The following is a 26872-nucleotide window of genomic DNA, read 5'->3' on the forward strand; positions in this document are numbered from 1 at the left end:
GTCAACATTTGTGCCAAGTTTGATTAGTGTTGAAGCAGTTTTAATAGTATTATAGCAATTTGAACTTGTAACGGGAGACTTTTCAATGAAAACAGCCATTTTTCACAAAATGCTCATGAAGTAATGGGTTAAACAACAACAACAACATGGGCCATTTATCCATTCTAAGCCTCTGTGATTTTAAGTCTTTTGTTGAAATTTGCCATTTTAATGTATTTATCATATTCAAAGTGTTTTTGTTTTTTCTTTTTCGTTTTTTTTAAATAAATTTGCCTATGTGTGTACATAGTATCACCTTAGTGCAGTAACAGGTTAAGTCCTTCAAACTCTAATAAGAGTTAACCAGTTATTGCACTAAGGTGAACAATTATAATTTATAATTGATATCTAGTATATACTTTTTTTTGCTTTCTTTTTCACACAAGTACTAAGTCACTATCCCTTTAACCTGAGTAAAACTGTTTCCATCTATCCCTGTATGTTATATGTGTATTAAATGTGTATTAAACTATTAATAAATGATAAATTAGTAGCTAACGGTTAATGGTTAATAGTTTTTTAATATTATAAACGTAGACTAAATCTACATTCTTCTGCCAGTAAATGACTTAATTAAATTAATTTTAACATTAATTTGTACAACAACAAAAATAGGACGTAATTTTTTGGAACTTGGTAAATAGGAGTTTTTCACATTTTGTACAGGGATACAAACTTTTACTATTAAGGACGTTTTCAGGAGTTCTCAAATTGACAAATAGGCAGAAATAAAACTGTTCAATAGAATTTTTATTCTTAATGGTATGAAGTCATTAATGGTATAAAGTTATTAATGGTAAGAAGTCATTAATGGTATGAAGACATTAATGGTATAAAGTCATTAATGGTATGAAGTCATTAATGGTATGAAGTCATTAATGGTATGAAGCCATAAATGGTATAGTCATTAATGGTATGAAGTCATTAATGGTATGAAGTCATTAATGGTATGAAGTCATTAATGGTATGAAGTCATTAATGGTATAAAGTCATTAATGGTATAAAGTCATTAATGGTATAAAGTCATTAATGGTATGAAGTCATTAATGGTATGAAGTCATTAATGGTATAAAGTCATTAATGGTATAAAGTCATTAATGGTATAAAGTCATTAATGGTATAAAATTATTAATGGTATAAAGTTATTAATGGTATAAAGTTTATTTATGGTATCACCACCGGTATTCCTACCAGTTTATAATATATGTTGTTGGAATATTGTATAATTATTATTTTGCCGTAACTACATGTAGGTACCATGAGGCTTACATTTAACCCTATAGAATACATTTTATATCTAATGTAATAAATTACATGCTAACATAATTATGATAACATTTATCTTATATTACAAAGTTTTACATTTGGTATGCATTATGTATTATACATGTTTACATTTCAGCTAATACAATGTAAATATTAAGGTTCTAAATATAACACTAATGGGATATAATAAGCTTTCTATCTTGTATCTTTTTATGGTTATATGATTATTTCCAACAGGTCTACCATTTATTTTACATTTAACAGACTATTGCTTATTCTTACATAGATACTGCATATGCAAGTAATTAGTATACATTAACGGAGAAGAAAACATGCGTTAACGGATAGATTCTTTTGACCATACACTGTTGTTGCACGTGTCATTTTTTTTAAAATATGTTTAAATCTGGGCACAATGTAAAACAGCTTAATGCAATGATGGCCCGATAGTTTTATTATCAAAACATAACTGTCAAATGACATCTTACTATCGCCCATGAAAAGCATGGCAAATACAATGGTTTCTTTATACGAAACACAGATAACCCAACATGACATTACCCATTTAGACATATATATTTTAAATTGATGCCAGAATAAGTGCTAATACATTTTTTCTTCTGCATTTACATATCTGCAGTCAATCGCTCATCTTTATTGTATCTCATGCCATGAGTGCTCAGGCTTAAAATGAATCATCACGCATCTGCAGATGTAAATGTATGAAAAATGGTGCATTATAAAACCCTCTAATATTAAGAAACTTTTATAAGCAATATCCAAACTTACAGTGGTGTTTCTTTTTTTTTAGTAAACACTTTGTATGTGTATGGTGTATGGTCAATTTCATGTCATTAGAATTATTTATTAATAATCGCCTTTCTTTACATTTGAAGTCAAAACTTCTTTGAAACTACAGTGTTTTTGAAAAAGTTTGACACATCTTTGATAAATGTAATATCAAAAATAAAATAAACCACAACCACAACAACAACAACAATTAAGAGTGACAGACATATTGAAGATTTATGTCGGATAATGATTTATGTCATATAAAGTAAACAATATTTTATGTCTGTTAGTTTGAACTTACATCAATAAGTTCAATAGGTATTGATTTCTCTGTACAATTAACAGTAGTACTACATTTTTTACGTGTATATTATGGGTCTATAATTATCATGTGTTCAAACAGTTTTCAAATTATTTATGGATGTACATGTGGTAGTGATAATAATAATAATAATAATAATAATACTTGTATATTAGGGTAATTGATAATAATTATAATGATGCATGCAAACTTGTGCTTTTAATAACAATATTAAACAGAATGACCTTGACCTTTTGACCTTACTGCAGCATCTAGTAGTTTGCTGCTACATTATGACCTTTATAACAAAGGTTATATGCTTAAATGAACAGTGCCACTCACTGTGTATTATTCAGAGAAAACAAACAGGTCAATATCACAAAACTTGTACTGATTTAACAGTTACCTCCAAATATCTAAGACATATAAAACAGCCTATGTTTTTTTAATGCATATTCTAAAATAAAGGATATTCTATCACATTTCAGAAAAAAAAAAACACATCCAAAAAATCATGATTTATATACCAGTTCTCAGTATCTTCTAATTAGTTTGAAAGGTCAAGGTCACTCCAAGAGTTACACAAAGTTGAGATCAGAGTAAGTACCAAACAGATGGTGATATGGATAGGAATATAGGTCATGCATATAATTCTTACATAACATTTGTTGAGTGATCATTAGATGTCCTTTTCTTGATGCTTCCACTGGGATAAAGGGAACAAGCAAAACTTTATGTATACATATCCTATGATCTTATGAGGGAATGAATATTCAGTGTGGGGAACCACATGGCCTTGACACAAATTCATCTGCATTTAACCTTTAACCTAATATGATAGTACAATAGACTAGACTTGCTTTAAATTTGGAACAGTCCAATGCTAATTCAATATATTTCAAAATAAAATTTTATCAATGAAATTTATAAATACAGTACTTATAGAAGATTGATAAATTTTGAAATTTTTCCAGCTATAATTTTAATCACAGTTTATGTGTTACCCTACTTAAGTTTTATCTTATTAACATTGAGGTTAATTCAAGTTACATCACATTTCAAATGTCCATTTAAGGCCACTTGACTGGTTCCCCACACAGTAACAAGATAGACAGCTTCCAAAGCCTGGAACCAAAATAATAGAACAGCTAGATCTAAAGTTGAATAAATAATAAATTAATACAAAAGGATCCAGTGAGACATATGGATGAAAAAAGAAACAAGAGGGTCATAATGACCCTGAAATTGCTCATCTTGCTGTTTGGGTTTTTTAAAAGAAGATTTTTTAATTTTTTACTATATACAAATAAGGAAAATCTATGACCTCCTGGGGCATGACCAATTTTGACCCCAGGGCTTATTTGAAAAAATTTGGTAGACATTGACGACACAATCTTTCATGCCAAATATTTAAGCTCTAGCTCTTTCGATTTTCTAAAAGAAGACTTTTTAAGGTTTTTCTCAGAGTTCTTACACACAATCAAATTTCTTCAAACAATTTTTAAAGTTGACTACCAAAGGAACATTCCTGTGAAGTTTGGATTAAATTGGCCTAGCAGTTTATGAGGAGATGTCGTTTAAAGATAAAGTTTACGGACAGACACCGGACAAAAAGCGATCACAAAAGCTCAACAGTATCACGAACAATGGCATTAAATGAGCCAGTATCAAGGACAATACATTAAATGAGAAAGTTTTCAAGAACAATGGCATTAAAAATGAGCAACGCTCGACTATTCTTAGTGCTTGATAGTAAAAAAAAAATGCTTGATACAGTTACCTCCTCTTGTTTACAGGTTGGGGTCATGATGGTGAACAAGTGTGCAAAGTTTCAAAGCCATATGTCAATGGACTTTGAAAATATTTGAACTATTACAAAAACTTTAACGTAAATTCTAAGTCGAAAAAGGGGCATAATTCTGTCAAAATGCTTGATACAGTTACCTCCTCCTGTCTACAGGTCGGGGTCATGATGGTGAACAAGTGTCCAAAGTTTCAAAGCCATATGTCAATGGACTTTGAAAATATTTGAACTATTACAAAAACTTTAACGTAAATTCTAAGTCGAAAAAGGGGCATAATTCTGTCAAAATGCTTGATAAAGTTACCTCCTCCTGTCTACAGGTCGGGGTCATGATGGTGAACAAGTGTGCAAAGTTTCAAAGCCATATGTCAATGGACTTTGAAAATATTTGAACTATTACAAAACTTTAACGTAAATTCTAAGTCGAAAAATGGACATAATTCTGTCAAAATGCTTGATACAGTTACCTCCTCCTGTCTACAGGTCGGGGTCATGATGGTGAACAAGTGTGCAAAGTTTCAAAGCCATATGTCAATGGACTTTGAAAATATTTAAACTATTACAAAAACTTTAACATAAGTGGTTACGCCGACGCTCGGGTGACTACAATAGCTCTACTTATTCTTATCGAATAGTCGAGCTAAAATGAGCCAGTATCAAGGACAATACATTAAATGAGAAAGTTTTCAAGAACAATGGCATTAAATGAGCCAGTATTAAGGACAATACATTAAATGAGAAAGTTTTCAAGAACAATGGCATTAACAAGAGCTGTCGGTAGGACAGCAACGCTCGACTATTCTAAGTGCTTGATAGTAAAAAAATGCTTGATACAGTTACCTCCTCCTGTTTACAGGTTGGGGTAATGATGGTGAACAAGTGTGCAAAGTTTCAAAGCCATATGTCAATGGACTTTGAAAATATTTTAACTATTACAAAAACTTTAACGTAAATTCTAAGTCGAAAAAGGGGCATAATTCTGTCAAAATGCTTGATACAGTTACCTCCTCCTGTCTACAGGTTGGGATCAGGATGGTGAACAAGTGTGCAAAGTTTCAAAGCCATATGTCAATGGACTTGGAAAATATTTGAACTATTACAAAAACTTTAACGTAAACTTTAAGTCGAAAAAGGGGCATAATTCTGTCAAAATGCTTGATAGAGTTACCTCCTCCTGTCTACAGGTTGGGGTCATGATGGTGAACAAGTGTGCAAAGTTTCAAAGCCATATGTCAATGGACTTTGAAAATATTTTAACTATTACAAAAACTTTAACGTAAATGCTAAGTCGAAAAAGGGGCATAATTCTGTCAAAATGCTTGATACAGTTACCTCCTCCTGTCTACAGATTGGGGTCATGATGGTGAACAAGTGTGCAAAGTTTCAAAGCCATATGTCAATGGACTTGGAAAATATTTGAACTATTACAAAAACTTTAACGTAAATTCTAAGTCAAAAAAGGGGCATAATTCTGTCAAAATGCTTGATAGAGTTACCTCCTCCTGTGTACAGGTTGGGGTCATGATGGTGAACAAGTGTGCAAAGTTTCAAAGCCATATGTCAATGGACTTTGAAAATATTTTAACTATTACAAAAACTTTAACGTAAATTGTAAGTCGAAAAAGGGGCATAATTCTGTCAAAATGCTTGATAGAGTTACCTCCTCCTGTCTACAGATTGGGGTCATGATGGTGAACAAGTGTGCAAAGTTTCAAAGCCATATGTCAATGGACTTTGAAAATATTTGAACTATTACAAAAACTTTAACATAAGTGGTTACGCCGACGCCAACGCCGACGCCGACGCTCGGGTGACTGCAATAGCTCTACTTATTCTTATCGAATAGTCGAGCTAAAAATGAGCCAGTATCAAGGACAATGTTATTAAAAGCAGTCATTAAAACTCTGTTGCCCCAATGCTTTAATCCCTATAGAATTTATGTAAACTTTAGGCTACTGATCATGTATCCAAAGATTATTCAATTTTTTTTTTTAATTTTTTTTTTTTGTCTTTGCTTGCAAGCTTCTTCTATCTGGTTAAATATTCGGCTTAAAAGCTGGTTTGTGAAATACTAGTTCAATTCTTTAAAACTGTAAACCAGAAATATTTGTACATAATATTATATTATACAAAACAGGACACTGCCTTGTCAGCCATTTTCTCTGGAATTTAACACAGGTTTCAGTGATCTACTATTCCACATCAAAGGCCAAACCACACATAGAGAATTGACAGCAATTCTACACTAAACTGACTGCAATTCTATCAAAATATCTGTGCATAAAAAAAACAAATGGCAAAACTTTTAAGACTACAATTACAGTTCTTTGTCACACTTGTAATAATCTAAAATATTTCTGGTTTACATTAGCATCATTAATAAGCAGTTAATAAAGCAAAAACCAACTGTTATTCTCATTGATTGAAACATAACGTTATTAATAACAGTACTTTGTTAAGTCATCACTTTAAAATTGAAAAATATACAACAAGCCATTCAGTTTTAGCCATTGAATTATTCAGCTATAAATAGTCGTAATAAAATACATATACAGTAAACTCCATTTATAACGATATTCAGGGGACTGACAAATTTTATCGTTATATCCCATTATCGTTATTTCATTATATCCCATTATCGCTATTATCTAAAAGTCACATATTATTTGATATTTTGTTTCTATATATCCAATGTTACAATGTTATAATCATGTAAAAAAGGATTTATTACTCAAGCCATTTAGTCATTCACAAAAAAATTCTGTTTTCAAGTAATTTGAAGTTTGCCTATTGGACAGTAATTTGAGCAATTTACTGTGATCATTCGAGTAAAAGTCATAAATGTTAAAGCCTGAATCTTTGGCTGGTTACTAACAATCATTAACTCCTTTCAATGTACAAAATTAAGCGTATTTAAAAGTAAAAGATTGCGATCGGAACAGAAAAAAGCGTCATTATATCCGAAATATCACTGTGTCTGATTGTCATTACAAGCAGAAGGTAAACATGAAATAAAGAAGGAGCGCATCAATAAGGACCCCAGCGACAGCATTGTTTAAAGGGGACTATATCGTTATAAGTGGAATGGTAAATTGTTATACAGTGGGTGAAGTTTACTGTATAATTAATACAGCAAATTATTAGTTCAGTTATCTGTAAAATAGACTAAAATCATTTACATGGCCACGCAAATCAAATTTTTTCTCACTTAGTACTAAGCATCATCAAAACAAGCTATGAAATAATTATAAGATTATATTGATCGATTATTACAATTGCAAAACTTCGTGTTTTGTCTATTTTTACATTAAAAATTTGCTCTAAAATGGAAAAATCCCTGTCAATATACCCTACCTCGAAACAAAAAATTCTAGCACTAATGATAATGCCTAAATCCAGCTTTGTAAAGTAATATGCTAAATAATCCTATGCTTAAAGCATTCTGGAAAAAATTACTACTCATAAATAAGAATCTTCCCCTAAAATAAAAACAAATTTTAGTCAGTGCTCCAAATTCTAAATAAAAATTTAAAGAAGTCCCGACTTCAGTATTTAAAAAAAAACAACAACAAAAAAAGACTTTATGATTTCAATTTTACCATTACAAGCCACCTTTCCATTAACATAATTATTTTCATAGTTTTTATTCTATACTAAAAGCAAAAAAAATTCAAAACTAAAATCGTCTATTAATTGTTTTTTTAGAACACTGACATATTTTTAGGACCCAAGCACTACTTGGTAATATGGCAGAAAAATTTGCTTCATTAAAATGAAGAATTCTGTCTATTTTCCACCATCGTTTTTCTCCAAATAATTGCACCTTTCCACATTACAATTTATGTCAGGGTGCACTTATTAAGACCAAATGGATATTTATAAAAACAAGATACTTACAAAGTAGGAACATCTGAAGTTGACAAAATCAGTCGATTTGCTGAAAGGTAAACAGAAAGGATAAACATATATATAGTCAGTTTATCACTATTCATGTAAAAAAAAATCTAATTTTCAAAGAATGCCAGTGACATGTTTTTTTGTATTTTTACTAAATAAAATAAACAGAATCACATTGTGAAAACCAGAATTAATACCCCTGTCCTAAATCTGTTAATACAAAAAAAAGAAATTATCTACTTTAGGATTTTTCTACTTTAGCAAAATCTAACCTTGAAGGTTAAAGGTCAATTAGAGGTCAAGGTCAAAATTTAATGTATAAAATGTAGCTTTAAATATGAAGGTTCTTGCTTTTAGAATAAAGATGCTACTGTAAAGACAATGTGTGTACTGAAAGTAACTAGCCTAGCTTCACCAGTTTAGAGCCGGACCAGTAAGCATTTCCATGCCATATGACAAGGCTCTATACTGTTGGTTGACCAGCTTAACATTTTCATATTGATATCCCCCCAAAAAATAATGGAAAGTTCCAAAATGAAAAGCCGGACAAGTCCATAAAGACATTCAGCAGGTTAAGATTGTCTGCAGAGACAGTGAAACATGAGACAGGCAGGACAAAAACATTCATTGTACAGTATATACTCTAATAAAGGCTCCTATCGGACTTGTAACCTTATGAGGGTAACTATATACTCTAATAAACGCTCCTATCGGACCTTACATTTTTTCCAAAACAAGGGCATTAATTATAGTGAGTATAGGGTGCATTTATTAGAGAACTGAGGAGTTTATTTAATAATCTTTAGTTTTGGTATATCAATTAATGTTTGGGCACATAAATGCATAAATGAAGCAGATATTTGTATCCATAAAACACAAGCTAAGACCTTTCATGAAACTATGATCATGACATCTAGCAAATGACTACATCCATGTTCTTTATGCTTTCTTATTTGGACTGCAAAATTATTTCTGCTGCTCTAGGAAAACTAATGATGCTACATACAAAATAATTTCATGTATCTTAACAAAGTTATGTGAGTTTCAAATAGTAATATAATTGTGACGTTAATTGTACGACAAGAGCACCGCTTCAGGTGTTCACAATCATCTGTTAAATAATCTTAGTTAAAAAGGGGGCATAACTTAATATTGCTTTCAGAATTAATTATTATGCCACTCGTCTAACAACTGCACCTTGTCATGATATAACATGTATTCCAAGTTTCATGTAATATATATGTATATTCATAAAATAATAATAACGTTTTTGCACGACATAATGATGATGATGACAACAACACAGCAACCAAAAAGCTAGACTTTTTCTTCGAAACGGACAAGTTAAAAATTAGAAATTTGTCGCAATTTCCGAATTATAAGATTATGAAGTTACACAATCCTACATGTTCATGATATGTATATCTCAGGGATGTATGTCTTATTAACGCTTTGAATTCTAGACTTTTTGCTTGCATATTATGTAGCAGTAAATGCCTATTATATCCATGCAAATTTAAACTGAGGGCAGCAGGGTTTAATTAATTAATTTGTATTTTTCTTCTCATGCATTTTAAGGAACTCCACTATAAGGTCCAAAAGCCTAAAAACATAATTATTGTAATTCTTATATGGATCAACTTGGTCACTGCAAAGACAATAAATATTCAGAAATATAATCAGAATTCAATTGAAAATCAATTTTTGTATGATTCTCAGCGGTTTTTGAATTTGTAACATTTTAATGGTTTAAATTTTTTTTTTAACTTTTTCCCATTGAAAATGATTAATCTGCCAAAACAGAGAGAGCAAATGATCAGAAATTTTGTACACAAGATTAAGAGCAAGACCTAGAACAAATACAGTCAAAGCTGTGAATAAAGGCCACACAAAGGAGTGACAAAACATGGCCTTTAGACATCAGTGGTGTTTATATGGAGGTTACTCTGTTCTATTTAATCAATGAAGGATAGTTTTAGATTGCTCTTTAAATACAGGTTGATCTTTAATTAATGGTGCCTTTACAGCAAGTTTAACTATAATACACAAATCTAGAAAAAAAATTCTAGTTAAGAATTTTTCTGTATGTTTAAAATCATAGTTTGCTTAGCTTAACCCAAATTTAATAAAAAGAGAAAAATAAAACGTTCAGTAAGGAAGAAAAAATAGATTTAAAACAGGGGCCCATAAAATAATAATTTAAAACCCCCAAAATACATGTATTTTTCTAAAAAATCAAGCAAACAGCAATTTTTATATATTTCTCCTTTCCATGCCAGATGGATAAATTGTCAACAGATGTATAAAATTAGAACAATTATATAGCAAAGAGCTGTTAGAGACAAAAGACATGTGGCATTATTTTGACAGTTCAGTGCAATACAGATAACAAGTATTTTTAAAATGCACCAGTCAATTCTTAACCTATCCCAAACCCCAAGTAAGGCAGGGCAGAATATGGCAGGGCAGTTTGGCAGGGCAGGGAAGGGCAGAATATAGGAGGGAAAATAATTGTTTGTTGGCTGTCTGGTTGTTTACGCAGATTTTAACACATTGTAGTCCTATCACGGTGGTCAGTTCACTTTACTGGCTTTCCTACATAACTAACAAGTATTTACCAATTTCTCCACAAGTGACTGACAATCCAGCATATTTTTTCTAATATAATGAATGAAAGTGGTGTTCAAACAAATGACATTAAAACTGGATATCTGGGATCAATTGTAATAGAGAAAATTCCACTTGTGCAAGGATCATAACCAGCTAGCCCTGGATTACAGATTCAATGTTCTTGCAAAGAAATGAGACAATATCCTATCCGTACCTCCTTGCATTGTTGCATCAGTATGGTAGTTTCGTGTCAGTGCCAAAGCAGCAAAAGATATGTCCAAATGGCAGGGCAAAGGGTCATTTATCATCACCTTAGTGCAGAAATGGGTTAAGTCCTCCTAAATTTCATAAGCGTTAACCAGTTATTGCACCAAGGTGACAATCTACTTGAGATTTTACTATCTGACTGACACTGTAGTGAAGTTTAATAATCCTAAATTCAAAGTTCTTGCTTGTCCCTAAGGGTTGGTTGGAGGTTTTAACTCGTCCCTAAGGGTCAGTGGAAGGTTCTAGCTCATCCCTAATGGTCCGTGTGAGGTTCTTGCTTGTCCCTATGAGTCAGTGGGAGGTTTTCACTTGTCCTTAAGAGTCTGTGGAAGTTCTCGCTTGTCCCTAAGGGTCGGTGGAAGTGAAAGGAGGGGCAGGATTTCAACTGACTGGTGCATTAAGTTCCTATGGTTCCAACATAAAGTTAGTACAGTATTGCCTCGAGCTCTCAAAATATGTAAAGATACATGGGAAGATCAACATTCCTCATCACAACTTACCATTTAATTTTGTGTTTTCAAACTCTATTTTTTCAACAGGGCATTTGTGACCTGTACATTTCAAAAATGTTTTTAAACAGGATTATTCAATGTTACACAAACGCTTGCTTGTACAGTCACAAAGAAGTTTTGCAACTTAAATGCTTGTATAAGTACATAAGGCACTTAAATAACATTATGGAAAAAGTATAATTCTTTAAGTATAGTAGTACGTACTACAATAGAAATTGGCTAATAGTAGATACAGATAATCAAAGAGATTAACATGTCAAACAAATACTATTTTCAAACAGATTCAATATAAAAGCATATTAAAATATCACTGCTTAAATAGTTCTGAAATTTTATTTTGAGATATATTATCTCTTTTCAGTAGGCATACATTTTTACATTGTACATCATAAGCCATTGCAATATTGGTTTATCATATATGTTTATGTTTATCATTTCTAATATATCTTACACATAATGTTTATCACATAGAAGAATCAAAATGTAAATATTCATGTTTTTCACATCTAGCATTTTTCATACAAAAAAGCGTATAAAAAACAATACAGAATGTGAAATGCATATCTATTTTCATATTAAATACAAAACAAAGCAGATAAATATTTTGAAATGCTTAAATCAACTAAAAAATATAATCATAACAGTTACCTAATTCACTGACGTTGATGTTAGAGTACACCGGCCCTGTACCGGGGCCTCGCACAGGATAGCCCCGCCGCGACGGGTCATACTGGTTTAAGGCAGGAGAACTGTTCACATGGTTAGACTGGTTAGAGTTCAGGGACTCTGAGCTTCCACTGATGCTATTATTTGTTTGAGTCTCAAAACCTTAAAGAAAATATTAATAAAAAAGATGTAGAAACTTGCGAAGTAAATTTATTGTCAAGGGTTCAAAATATGTTTCTATGGAAACATGAAAGTCTGAATAGTAAATAAGCAGGATTTCTAACTTTAAAGTTTGTCTTTTAAACAGCAGAAGCTTAAACTTCAAAATCTGTCTATTAAATTGTAAACAGAAAAATCTTAACCTTCCACGTCTGTCTTTAAAAAAGCAGAATCTTAAAATTTTACAATTTTTCTTTTAAAACCCCCAAAATTTAAGACATCGAGAAATAAAATAAAAAAATCTACAAAAACAACATGGGGAAATCCTTTTGTCAATGTTAATTTTTTTACCAAAGTAAATAACAAATAAAAATCATCTCCTTATAAGGTTGTAAAAATCTTTTTCATTATCTTTAAAACTAGACTTACTTCCTGTAGTAGGATTATACACATCTACAGGCCTATACTTTCCCCTGTTAGGCGGCGGCGGTTGTTGTTGCTGCTGTGAATATGGAAGACCGGAAGATATATTTGCATATTGCCGAGGCGACTGCGGCACACTCTGTGCAGTTGCTGTGACATGTGTAGGCTTACTCATATGATTTACAGGCGGGCCGGGAGCCATTGATTTTATACGTCTGTTTGCATTTTGCTCTTGTGACTGATTCTTCGATAAATTAGTGCGTAGTTCAGCATCCTCAGGGGCTTGTTTAAAAATCTGAAAAAGTATTGAAGTTTGATTCATGATTCTTGAACAATATATATTTAAGTACTTGTATTATAATGAATCTTAAATTTTATAATCATTAGTTACAAACAAGGAATCACAAGAGCGATCAGTAATCACATGTGTCGCCTCATGATGGCCATTTTCATGTTAGGACAAATTTTGTGACAGACGGACAGACAGACGGACAGTGCACAACTAGACTTGGTACTGATCATTCCTGTAAAGTTTGGATAAAATTGCACCAGTAGTTTATGAGGAGTAGTCCGGACAAGCTTTTGCGTATCTGGCAACACACAGAAAAAAAACACCTTTTTATCAAAGGGCCATAACTCGGCCAAAAATCATTCAACCGGAAAACCCATGCAATATGCGCAAGGACTTGAGCTACAGATCAATCCTGTAAAGTTTCATTGAAATTGCATTAGTGGTATAAGAGAAGTAGTCCGGACAAACTTTAAAAATAAAAATTATTAAAGGGCCATAACTCAAGCAAAAATCATTGAACCGGAAAATGCTGACAACTTGCACAACTAGACTTGGTACTGATCATTCCTGTAAAGTTTGGATGAAATTGCACCAGTAGTTTATGAGGAGTAGTCCGGACAAGTTTTGTGACGGACGGACAGACGGACGGACAGACAGACGGACAGACAGACGACGGAGAAGTGATCCCTATATGTCGCCACTACTCCGTAGAGGCGACACAATAAATGGTAGAAATATATCAATTTACTTCTGAAACTGAAAAGTAAAATAATTCAAGATTCAAGTAATAATTTACATGTTATGTGCCATCAATGACTGATTTTCCGTATTTATCACCATATTCCTACTGTGTGACTAACACAGTAAGGGCTATTTTTGACCTCTTTTTGGTAATTTACCTGGATTGTAAGTACTTTTTGCAATGTGTAAAATACTTTTTTTGTTTACTTCACAATATGATACTTTTCAATACACTTTAAAAATTTTCATGAAAATTAACATGAATCTAGAGGTATGCTGCTTTGAATGTTACTATGTACATCATGCCAAATAAACAAGAGCACCGCTAGGCGGAGCATTATATGCCCGAAAGTGATTTTTTTTTAGTAAAGATGACACATTTGTAAGACAGGGGAATTAAATAAAGTATAACTTCCTTCAAATAACAATCCTCCTTTGAAGTTTCAATATTGTGGTCCAAATGGAAGTTAAGTTATGCCCCAGAAACTGTTTTCAATTCTAAGGTAATAGTGACCTTGACCTTTGACCTTGTGACCCCAAAATCATAAGGGGTCTTCTACCCAATATGGACAATCATACTATGAAGTTTAAACACAGTAGGCCAAATGATACTTAAGTTATGTTTCGAAAACTGTTTTCAGTTTTAAGGTAATAGTGACCTTGACCTTGTGACCCCAAAATCAATAGGGGTCTTCTACCCAATATGGACAATCATCCTATGAAGTTTGAATATTGTGGGCTAAATGGAACTTAAGTTATGCTCAAGAAACTGTTTTCAGTTTTAAGGTAATAGTGACCTTGACCTTTGACCTTGTGACCCCAAAATCAATAGGGGTCTTCTACCCAATATGGACAATCATCCAATGAAGTTTGAACACTGTGGACCAAATGGAACTTCAGTTATGCTCCGGAATCTGTTTTCAGTTTTAAGGTCAAGTGACCTTGACCCTGGACCTTGTGACCCCAAAATCAATTGGGGTCTTCTACCCAATATGGACAATCATCCTATGAAGTTTGAACACTGTAGGCCAAATGGAACTTAAGTTATGCTCCGGAAACTGTTTTCAGTTTTAAGGTCATAGTGACCTTGACCTTTGACCTTGTGACCCCAAAATCAATAGGGGTCTTCTACCCAACATGGACAATCATCCTATGAAGTTTGAACACTGTAGGCCAAATGGAACTTAAGTTATGCTCCGGAAACTGTTTTCAGTTTTAAGGTCATAGTGACCTTGACCTTTGACCTTATGACCCCAAAATCAATAGGGGTCTTCTACCCAATATGGACAATCATCCTATGAAGTTTGAATATTGTGGGCCAAATGGAACTTAAGTTATGCTCCGAAAACCAATTTGCTAACAGACGGACGGACGGACGCCAGGGGGTATAACATAATATGTCCGAAATTCTTTCGGGCATATAAAAATGATCTTTAATGTTCAGTTCAGCAAATTGTCTTACATATGTATTGAAAAATTTTTAACATTTTATGAAATATTTATTCTTAACAAAATTAAAATGTTTAAAATTAACAAGAACAATTGAAGTATAAATAAAAAGTCTGAAAAGAAGAAAAACAGGAACAAAATGTTATAAATAATTCATGCAAATTTTGAGAAGATTTTAATTTAAAGACCTCCATTATTAATCAACAAGTAGTATTTTGTTGTAAAAAGTGACCAGTCAAATACTCTAAACAAATGATTGGTTATCTAGAAAGAAAAAATAACAATTTCAAAATTAACCAATCACAGATCTTCATCTACAGATAGGTTTTAAATCACTGATATGTAATCTAAAACTGTTAGTTAAGTTTATTCAAATAAAATTAAACAGGCTATACATACTGTCAATTCCTTGCAAAAGAGAACCTTCCAAAAAAATAAGATTATCTGATTCTCTTATATTGATTTGTTAAGACAACTCTGACTCTTGAAGCCATAAAAATTCAACTCAAGAATATCCTTTTAACAAAAATTCCTGAAAAGTGAATTTCAAAAACAAAAAATTAAAAACAATTTTCTTATATCTTCAGTACCATTCACCTAGGCCCAAGAAAATTCTCCAACTGGTACTGATTAATGGTTGGTACCACCAAAAAAAGTAAAACTTTACAATAAATAAAACCCTTCTACAGCAACACCTCTTGGCAACAATCAAACTAATTGTCTCCAAAAAGTTCTTGTTTACAGTATACTGCACTAAGGAGGTAAAGATCTTCGTTTTACATGTACAGATGAAAAGCACATGTACAACAAGGGCAACATTGTTGCAAAATACGCCTGTCACAAAAGCTTTTGACAGAGATGTGGACATTATAGACATGCATATAGGAGATATGCTCTGGGCAATACCCAGACAATATCTGGATATTTTAAAGTCTCTAGTGACCTTGACCTTGCAAATAATTACCTAGATTACATGTGTCTCACTTGTAGTCATGATAGTTATCATTTGTGTGACAATCAATCAATAAATGATGACTAAATGGTCCCTGTACACATATTCTGTTTTGATGTTAAATCTTGAACTTTGGTTGAAGGGGCCTGGATTTGCGTGCAGCACTTAGCATCACAATGGTGAACATTTGTGCCAAGTTACATTAAAATCCCCCTAGTAATGTAGAAATTTTGCACACTGAACAAGCATTTTTCAATAGCTTCTAAGTGTGACTTTTTATCTTTAACCTAGATACCTAGTTTATGCACATGATACTGCTTCTTATAGTGGTGAACATATCTATGAAGTTTTATTAGAATTCCTCCATGCATGTAGAAGATATGCTCCAAATAAAATCTGTATATTTTATCATCTTTTGTGACCTTGACATTGCATATACAATGTACATGTATTAACCTTATTTACAAGTGTCACAGCCGTAGTAATAAAAATGACCATTTGTGTTACAATCCTTAAATAAATGATGACTTAATGGTCCAAATACAAATTTTCATATTTTACCTGAACTTTGACCTCTATCTGTGGCCTTGACCTTAGCTGCTAGGACCTGAATTTTACCTGTAACACTCTGTCTCAAAATCGTAAACATTTGTGCCAAGTTATATTGAAATCCATTAATGCATGTAATAGTTTTGCTTTGGGCAAGTGTTTTTCAATGAGCTCCAAGTGTGACATTGACCTATAACCTAGAGACCTTCGTCATGCCCAAGACCAGCTTCTCATAGTGGTGAACATTTCTACGTAGTTTTAATAAAATCCCTCAATGTGTGTAGGAGATATGCTATGGAAAATATTGGCCGCCCACCAGACTGTCCACCCACCACGGGTGTTCCTATTATATGACCCGTTTTTAAAACAGGCATATAAAAAAGTCAAGGTCTCCATAGTCCTTATAAACAAAAGTTACATTAATCTTTCAAAATCATAACATATAAATATTCACCATATCATAATGTTCAACTAGTATTTCTATCACAATGTTACAGAATTTGATGTCCATAATGGCCGCTACAGTCTCTTCTTCCGGCCGCATCAACGTCGGACCAAAACAAACACCAAGATTCGCTACAGTCATTAAATTCTTATCAGCATTTCGGGACACTCTGAAAGCAAAAAAAAAGTCTTTATCATGTTCCTTTCACTTAAGTCAACAAATTAATCAATGTGACACATGTTGGGGGTTTAACACAATACGGGCATTACCACATTTTCTTTCCAGAAATGGTTTTATATCACCTTTGACATTATTTAAGTCTAACTCATCAACTCTGGAAGTTTAAAATAAAGTATTAGATTTCTTTGTATCTCCTTCTTGATAGTACTATAAGGCATAATTATTCAAAAGAACTTAACAAGTAATGAATCAACAGGGCTTTTGAATAGCATATTGTTAGGTTACACTATGCTTTCAAAGTTAGAATATGTTTTAAATCCTATAACAATACCAAATAAGGAAAGCTTTTATTTATGTTTGAACTTTGGTTGGGTTTTAAGTCATACCAACACTTTGTAAAGGTCATTAGTTGACAGCCCTGCTTAAGTGGTGGGAAGCCTAAGGTGCTCTTCTTTGCATTATTTTGATTATTTAAGGGCACCTCAGGTTTTTTCGTAAGCAAGCTGGATAGCTTCTTCATGAAAAACACCTCTTTCCAAAGTATTTCACAGCATAGGCGGCGTAGTTTCCTAACCCTTTCAGTTCCTGAGAGTCACCTTTATTAGAACACCTTTCAGTAAACTACCAAGCAGCTTTCCATTGGCAGCAAGATATTTAATTGGGAATTAAAGTACACTCATAACTTCAACACGGAGGCAGTTAGGTAGGAAACATTAACTTTTCTTAAGCAAGCTGATAGGTCCTTTACTAGGAAATCCAAAAGCCTCTGTACAATTTGAAACCCATACTGAGGACCAACCACCATTAAGTCAGTTTTTCTAAATAATCACCACCAACCCTTTATTATGTAATGACACATTTCAATAAATTAATCAGCATCAGCTTTTCATTATAATAATATTATGCAGTATATATATTTAAGTGATATTTTAAAGTACATAATAATCCTGCATATAGAGCATGTTCAGGGAATGTGACAATTTTTTCATACATGTGACATCCTGATATTTCTAGGAATACTTCTCTAATATGAAGCACCCTAATAGTACTCTTGTACAATTCTCTCAAAGCACTTTCTATTACTGGGCCAACACACACTATTAAATGTGACATTTTTTTCTAAATAACATGACACTCCTTACCTTCTAAGATGAGCTATTATAAGATCTAACATTTCAAAGTTAGCCTCTGGAAGTTTATGTACGAGAGTGTGTATATCCAGCAGTCGTAAATTCTGGGACTCCCGTTCTGCAAAAATATACCTCAAAATTAATATCAATCAAAACTTATACCAAACAATGATATGTTGTTTTGTTTTACCGCACACCAACACAATTTAGGTCATACGACATCGAAACAGGAAAGATGATTTTGGCTAACAGCAAAAATATGAAAAGGACATTCATACAACAATAAAAATTATAAATACATTTGTAAACAAATATCTGTTAATAAATTTATGTTCAGTATCTTAAGCAAAATTTAATCAACTGTACGTCTTAGAAAAATTACACAGTTAAATATGACAACTCTTGAGGTCTAAAGCTCAGCAGTATTATTCATATAATTTTTTTAGTAAAGCTATAAACATTGACTCAAAAATAGCCATTTCATATTTCCAGTATATATTTGAGCAGATTTTCCAGTGTTTTACACAATATCCTAAACTTTACAACCAACTAAATATTTCATTTTCTCTGTTTTAATGCCATAAGCTGTGGACAAAAGGGAGGAGAGCCTTAGTGAACATTGTGTCTATCTTCCATACAAGATGGTGATGAGTTTGAGTCTGAATAGGGTCACAGCACTGATTCCTTACACAGCAGCAACACTATTCATGCCTCTAGGTAGACACCAGCCATTTCTTTAGTCAAGTTCAGGCATTCAAAAATGTCAAAGGCATAGGGTCAGTTTCCAGCGGCAGGCTGTATATCATTCCAAGCAAGTATAGAAACCAGTGAAATTTCTTAACATAAATGAATAGCTTCCTCACATGAAAAAAATCTCAACTCCTTGGTGGAAATGAAAACCCTTAGAAAAGAGGTGTCAATGACCATTAACCTGTCTGCTACAGTCCCATTTTAACATTTTGTTTTATTCAGCTTTAATTAATAAATTTTAATAATAGTACACTTTATTACTATAGTTAATCTTCACTATATGGCAGATATTACAATAGTTTATACTTACTGGCAGCAGATATAAAGTCAGCATGTAATTTAAATGTCATTAATGGTTCTGGAAGTGTCCTGAAATCAAGAAAATCAGTAGGTCAGACACTGCTGTACCATATAGATTTTATAATAATTGTTATTAACTGAATTTACCCTAGTCTTGTTATTAATTTACACACATATTTTAAAATCTGTTATCAAAGAAAAGTTACCTACATTCTACAAAGTTGTTAAAATAAATTGAACAGTTTAAATTATTTATTTCTTAATTTTTTTTCGATGGGTTTTTTGTCGCATCAAACAGAATATAGGTCTTTCCAGCTTTACTGGTGGAGGAAGACCTCATGTGCCCCTCTGTACATTATATCAGTACAAAGGGACACTTGAGTAGAACCACTGACATTCCATAGGCTAGCTGGATAGCTTTCTCATGTGTAGAATTTTATGACACTTGCACAGCTCGAACCTACAGTGGTAAGGGGCAAGTAGTTTAAGGTCAATGGACTTAATTACTTGGGTACGGACGTCCCACCATAAATCATGTATTTAAATGACTAAATCTGTATAACATAAACCCATAACTTGTTGGAACCAACAATGTTTACCCCTTTGCCACCAATATAGAGCCAGGCAAGCCTGTATATTCATGCAGACTAACAAGGCTCGAAACTGTTTGGTAGCACAATTTTTGTATTTTAATATTGAAATCCATTTACCTTTGAATTGACTTTACCAAAGAAAGGCAAAATCCTTTACATAAATTAAACTGGTTAAGTGTAAAAAAAACCTGATATAGCAAAGTAAAAACTCTACCTGAGATAATGTTTTACAGCACTAGTTATTGTTTTAGTCTCATACTGCGTCGGGTCATTCAGATCCAGTTTATCAGCTTTCTTCCTGTCCAGACCTAATGTTATAAGTTTGTTTACTTTAGAACTGACCCCCACCACACGATATAGACCCTGGTCATCAAGACCTGAAATAAATGTAAGAAATGCATAAATTTTATAATAGTGACATAATTATAGTGAAAAGGAAATTATCTACTTACAGAAAATAATATATACATTGTTTGTTTGTTTCATGTTACGCCTTTTCCCAACAGTATTTCAGTCATATAGGCGGGTAGTTTCCTAACCATCGTTCCTGGAGAGTTACACCAGTACTAGACTACCTTCCTCCGCGCTAAACTACCAAAGCATCTCCCAGGGATCGAACCCACGCCAGAGAGAGGTAAATGGATTAGAAGTTATCGACTCTAACCCCTCGACCACGGAGGCGGTCAAATATATACGTATAATATCTTCCATTTTAAACCTTAATTTATGTTTTGGTTATTCCTGCTTTTAATTTGGAACAGTCCATTTGAAGTTTAATGGATTTCACAAAATTGAGCTGCCAAAAGTATAATGCCTGGTCAGCCTGCATTTTGGCATGGCGCCAGTGTTAAAAAAAGCTTATCTTTTGGTTAAAGCAAGTTCAAGTTTAACTGTATGTATTAGGCATAACAACATTAGAAGCCTAGCATTAGCATGAGTAGTAATTACAATATATGCAGAACCTTATAATTTTGTTTTCCTTTCATATAAACATTAATGTATATAAGTGAGCCAGTGGCAAACTTAACAATATTTATGGCAATAACTTCTTTTAACATGATATAGAAGGCTAATAAATCCATAAATTTTAATCGATAGACAGTTCCAAATTCCAAGCAGGTCAAGTCCATTTACCAGAATTCAGTGGGGTTAATATCGCTTAAAACCTATTTCTTAAAATCACCAGCGCTTACAGTATTTCTCTTGTTAGACTTATAACACTAGCATAAATTAAGTCATATTCATAAAGGGAAGATCTAAAACTTACCTCTATTTTCTATTGCACACAAACATCTTTTGATAAAGTTAAATCCTACTTCATCCAATGATGCTGAAATATAAAATAACAGAAATAATTCTTCCATTGAACAAACATACATGTATCTCAGAATCATAAATGAAAGCCAAATTATTATAATTATGTATGCCTAGTCCCTACCCCTCACTGCCCCAAAAGAAAAAATATTAAAATACTCCAATAAACATTTGATCTTAATTTCTATTTAAACACTTTACTCTCAAAACAACCACCCCATAAAACACAACTAGGGTTATAATTATCATGTATGGGCAGACTTCGGTAAATATTCAAACAGTTTGCACTTAGATCATTTCTCTACATACCTATATACTCTGTTCATAGAATAGACATAATGCATCTTAAGAGTTCAGTTATTCAATAAGTGTTAAAATTACAATTGTGCATTCCATCTATAACAAGGTTATCTTTTGTACAAGAATTTTTTTTACCCTTGCATGAACTGTGTTTCTTCACTTGATTTACATATCATGACTATATAAAATTATATGCAATATCTCATTCCTTACTCTAGTTATTGTCCGGAAAACATTTTTCTATTTTTAGCAACAGTGACCTTGACCCAGGGGGTCAAAAAGCAATATCAACTGGGGTCTTCAAATAAGCTTGCTAAATACCAGGTTTGATTAAAATATTGCATTCCTAACTCTAGTTATTGTCCAGAAACCATTTTTTTATTTTTAGTAATAGTGAGCTTAACCCCAGGGACATAAGGAAATTATATAACAAGTTTGATTAATATAACTTATTCCTAAGTCTAGTTATCGTTAGGAAACCAAGAAGTTGACCGACAGACCAACAGACTCCTATATAACCCCCCCTAAACTTTGTATCTAGGGGTGTAACAAGAAACTGTAGAAAAAATACTAGAATATACTTACAATCTTCTGTAGTACTATGAGGCTTGTTGTATATCTGAAATAATACACAAAAAATAGTTCTTAAAATAGCAATTCCCAATCAGTGTTTTTGTTGCATGAAATATGAATATTCATTAATTAATCTTTTTTAGAGTCAAAAGTGTTAATCAACAATTACTATAAGGGATGGTGAATCATGTTTAAATATTCAAACAAGAGCTGTCAGCAAGACAGTGCGCCTGACTATTCTCAATGCACAAAAGTAATAAAAGGGACAATACTAAGTATTTAAAAAGTTAACTCAAGAGTTATGGAGCCTGTGCCCATCATGTTAGATCATCACAGAGAACAAGTCTGTGAAGTTTCAACCAATTCCCTTCAGAAGTATTGGTGATATCAACTTGCACAGAAAAACTTAACCAAAGTATGACTTACTGAGGACCTTGTTAAATCAAGAATCTCCCAAGAATCCCTGAAATAACATTCATAACTTACTGGTTCTTTACCATCCATCACATCCATCCATAGCTTTCTATCTTCCTCCGATAATGCTTGGAATGTTAGAACACTAGTTCTGTAAAATATTATATAACAAAACATTTCCATATTTTCTGTCTAATATAATTATACTGTTTATATCACATTGCTTGTTTTCCATGTAATACAACAATTTCGTACTTTTTCTATTGCACATATAGAATTTCTTGGACGAGTTTCATGAAAAATTTTGCTAATAGTTCACTTTATACTTTCAGCTTGCTATATAACAATTTCTCGAATTTAAAATGGTCCTTTTTGAATTTGAAGCTGTCATATCTGGTTTTATCATATACAACAATGAGTGTTTTGTAAATTTTTAGTGGCCAAAAATACATCTGATGATCTCAGACGGTCATTTTGGTCCACGGCCGCCTCTTAATAACAACCATGTTGCTCCAATTATTAAAACCATTATCAATATTAATGACAATCATGTTGCTCCAATTATTAAAACCATTATCAATATTAATGACAATCATGTTGCTCTAATTATTAAAACCATTATCAATATTAATGACAATCATGTTGCTCCAATTATTAAAACTATTATCAATATTAATGACAATCATGTTGCTCCAATTATTAAAACCATTATCAATATTAATGACAATCATGTTGCTCCAATTATTAAAACTATTATCAATATTAATGACAATCATGTTGCTCCAATTATTAAAACTATTATCAATATTAATGACAATCATGTTGCTCCAATTATTAAAACCATTATCAATATTAATGACAATCATGTTGCTCCAATTATTAAAACTATTATCAATATTAATGACAATCATGTTGCTCCAATTATTAAAACTATTATCAATATTAATGACAATCATGTTGCTCCAATTATTAAAACTATTATCAATATTAATGACAATCATGTTGCTCTAATTATTAAAACTATTATCAATATTAATGACAATCATGTTGCTCCAATTTTAAAACCATTATCAATATAAGACTTACTTTTCCATCACAGAAAGATCTATACAGAATCTTCTATCTATAGAGTCCGACGCCCTCCTTGTACAAGACTGCAAGGTAACAGTCTCCCCGTTTGGCATCTGAAAATAAATATAGCAACGTCAAAACTGTTATCATATATTTACTGTACTGTATAATAATATAATTTTTCTTTTCAAATTCTTAATTAAAATTGTATTATTTTGAAGACTTTTAATGTGTTGACATTAAGTAAAATGTGTCATTTTTCAGACATTTGTAACATAATCTATTCATTAATTTGGTTGGCTTTTTAAGTCTAATGACATGTAGCCACTTTTCTGTTTTACTTGATAAGGAAATACATGTTCCTTCCTTGAATAATTTAAGGTAGAACCACCAAGATAGAATGTCTGACATAGCTGTCTCCCATGTTGACCAACAAGTATTCAAACCAATTTGTTGGAGAAAAGGGGGGGGGGGGTAAAATTTTGATGAACAAGCATTTGATAGTATTGCGGGCAATACAGTAGTCCCCTACCGGTCCCTCAAAAAGTTCTTTAATTGTCATACACTCCTGTGTATTGCCATTTATAATGAATTTGAGGATGAAGTCTGTATTTGAAAATATCGACCACAAAACATAATAAAATAAGTTTGTCTATATCACAGTAATGTGTTAAGTTTCCATGCTTAGTAAGGAAATTATGTTTATACAACCTTGTCATATTATTACGATGTGGGATTTTAAAGTAAATCCTATAAGGAATGAAGAAGTTGGAGTGAAAATACCAGTTTCTCGAAAAAAATCTAAGTTCAAGGGGGACATAATTCTGGAAATAGTCTTGCTAGAGTATTTAACCTTCTCAAAAATGTCGAGTGATAATAAGAAACATATATATGAAGTTTGAAGTAGATACATTAGGAAATGAAGAAGTTATCTAAAAAAGACAACATTTTTTCCCCTAAAAAATCTAAGTTCAAGGGAGGTAATACTGATATTTTTTGTGCTAGAGTTATAAACCTTGTCACATATGATGTGGTTGATGACCAGAAACTTATATTTAAAGTTTGAAGTAAATACCTTAAGAAATAAAGAACATATAGTGAAAAAGGTGAAAAATTTAAATCAGAAATCTTGATATTCAGGCTATTTGTTGCCATAGCAACCAGAATTTTCAACATAGGAAGAAAAGAAAAAGATGTGCATAATCTCCAGACTGCCATCTACCCATATTTCAAGTTTCATAAAAATATTTTCAGTACTTTTTGAGTTATCACTGGATCCAGTTTATGTGTTAAATTTGTCATATTTTCAGACTATTTGTTGCCATAGCAACCAGAATTTTCAACATAGGAAGAAAAAAAAAGACGTGCATAATCTCCATACTGCCATCTATCGATATATCAAGTTTCATAAAAATATTTTCAGTACTTTTTGCGTTATCGCGGGATCCAGTTTTGTGGACGGACAGACTGACGGACTGACAGACAGACAGACGGACGGACAGACAGACGGACAGACGGACGGAGGGTAAACCTAAAGTCCCCTCCGGTTAAACCGGTAGGGGACTAAAAAAGTATAATGTACAGGTCATTAAAAGCAGTACTATAGACAAGCTGTAATAGTACTCACCATTTTGCCAGTAGCTTGATTAAAAGGCAACATGTAGAATTTTTTTGTGTCTTTATTGTAACAGCACCAGTACTTTGTCCAGGAATTCGCCAATGCCTCTGAAACAGACAGATTGAAACAAATTAATAAACTAATCAAATGGTTTTTGTAGGCAAACAACTATTTTACATGGTTGATGCCCAATCACATAATATAATGGCTTGATAAGCGGTCTTTAAAGTTGGGGTTCAATTGACAAAATGTTATGATCATTAAAATTATTATTAACTGTTAAAATTTCATGTCAAGCAAAATGGTGGTGCAATTTTTATTGCACCATATTGGACAAAAATGCTTATCACCAGTTACTTGTCCTATTAAATCATGTCCAATCATAAATAAACGTATTTCAAAATTCATTTTTTCTAACATTTTAAAGGTGGATATTATTTACGTTATATCATAATCTAAAAGAAACGTATATTATAATAATTTATTCTTTCAATATATGATTGATTAAATTGTAGGTTTTCATAAGAATGTCATTTAAAATGAATTTTAAAATGAATTAAATAGTAAAACACCAATTTCTAATTCTTATCAAAAATCACAAAGATGACCTACTTTTCTCCATGAGGTAGAGATAGCCTTGTCTAGTCCACGTACCACGTAATGACCCAGTTTGGTCCATCGGTCTCTGAAAAATAACCAACAAAATCCTGATTGTGATTAACATGTGCTACAGAAATTTTATTTTTTACACCATCATTATGAAAAATGGCATTATATAATAAAGAGAATGCTTAAAAATAGTGTAATATGACAACCTTCTTCTTCCATAGTTTTATATTATTAAAATGCTTATAAAACTTCACATTTACAGGAATCTACATAAATGTAACAATTGCATCCCTTTAGTTACCTCCCTTTAATAAAATATATGAATTAACATTAACAATTTAAATCGTTATCAAATATTTTAATTATTTAGCATTTAAATTTTCCAATTTATAATAACTTCCTCTAACTGTAATATATGGATTTAAATTAACACTAACAATTATGTTCTTTCACTCCATAAAATATACTAATTAAACAATTTACATAAAAGGATAATTACTTTATCCCATTTCCTAACAGTGTAATTTATTTAAAACAGCCTGACTTTCAAACAAGAGAATAAATACCATGATAATTTACAAAACTAAAACTTGCTTAATTAAACAACCCGATAAAAAAACAAAGAAAACTGTTACATCAGGAACAGAAAATTAAGGTGCATTCCTTAAAGAATATAGAAAAGTTGATCACAAAAGTAAGTTTAAAGTCTTTTAGATGATCTGAGTAAGAATTGAAAAAATATTGACTGGAATTTTTCAGGCAATACTGTGAACTTGATGTTCGAAATATTCTGAACAGACGAGTATAACATTAATTTATGAATATCAAACTTCTTCATTTCAAGGGGTATTTTCAT

At 32.1% G+C, this 26872-nt stretch overlaps 1 protein-coding gene across 8 annotated transcripts in view; it reads right to left on the reverse strand.

The window, feature by feature from the left end:
- Positions 1 to 26872, reverse strand: part of LOC132722070 (rho GTPase-activating protein 10-like) — an 81163-nt gene that overhangs the window by 10030 nt on the left and 44261 nt on the right. For 4 of the 8 annotated variants that reach the window (XM_060706497.1, XM_060706494.1, XM_060706492.1 and 1 more), the window contains 16 exons: positions 26020 to 26092; positions 25417 to 25514; positions 23805 to 23902; positions 22791 to 22869; positions 22317 to 22350; positions 21385 to 21447; positions 20332 to 20494; positions 19535 to 19593; positions 18487 to 18592; positions 17174 to 17333; positions 15618 to 15641; positions 12743 to 13031; positions 12137 to 12316; positions 11477 to 11527; positions 8100 to 8139; positions 3057 to 3104 (listed from right to left, as the gene is read on the reverse strand). In XM_060706497.1, the coding sequence (XP_060562480.1) occupies positions 3057 to 3104; positions 8100 to 8139; positions 11477 to 11527; positions 12137 to 12316; positions 12743 to 13031; positions 15618 to 15641; positions 17174 to 17333; positions 18487 to 18592; positions 19535 to 19593; positions 20332 to 20494; positions 21385 to 21447; positions 22317 to 22350; positions 22791 to 22869; positions 23805 to 23902; positions 25417 to 25514; positions 26020 to 26092 (1565 nt within the window). The remainder of the gene's footprint in view (positions 1 to 3056; positions 3105 to 8099; positions 8140 to 11476; positions 11528 to 12136; positions 12317 to 12742; positions 13032 to 15617; positions 15642 to 17173; positions 17334 to 18486; positions 18593 to 19534; positions 19594 to 20331; positions 20495 to 21384; positions 21448 to 22316; positions 22351 to 22790; positions 22870 to 23804; positions 23903 to 25416; positions 25515 to 26019; positions 26093 to 26872) is intronic. The other 4 variants (XM_060706496.1, XM_060706495.1, XM_060706493.1 and 1 more) reach the window with 4 other exon arrangements.

Source organism: Ruditapes philippinarum, unplaced genomic scaffold (assembly GCF_026571515.1).
Source record: "Ruditapes philippinarum isolate M1 unplaced genomic scaffold, ASM2657151v2 ctg4506_1_1_1_1, whole genome shotgun sequence".
Lineage (NCBI taxonomy): Eukaryota > Metazoa > Mollusca > Bivalvia > Venerida > Veneridae > Ruditapes > Ruditapes philippinarum.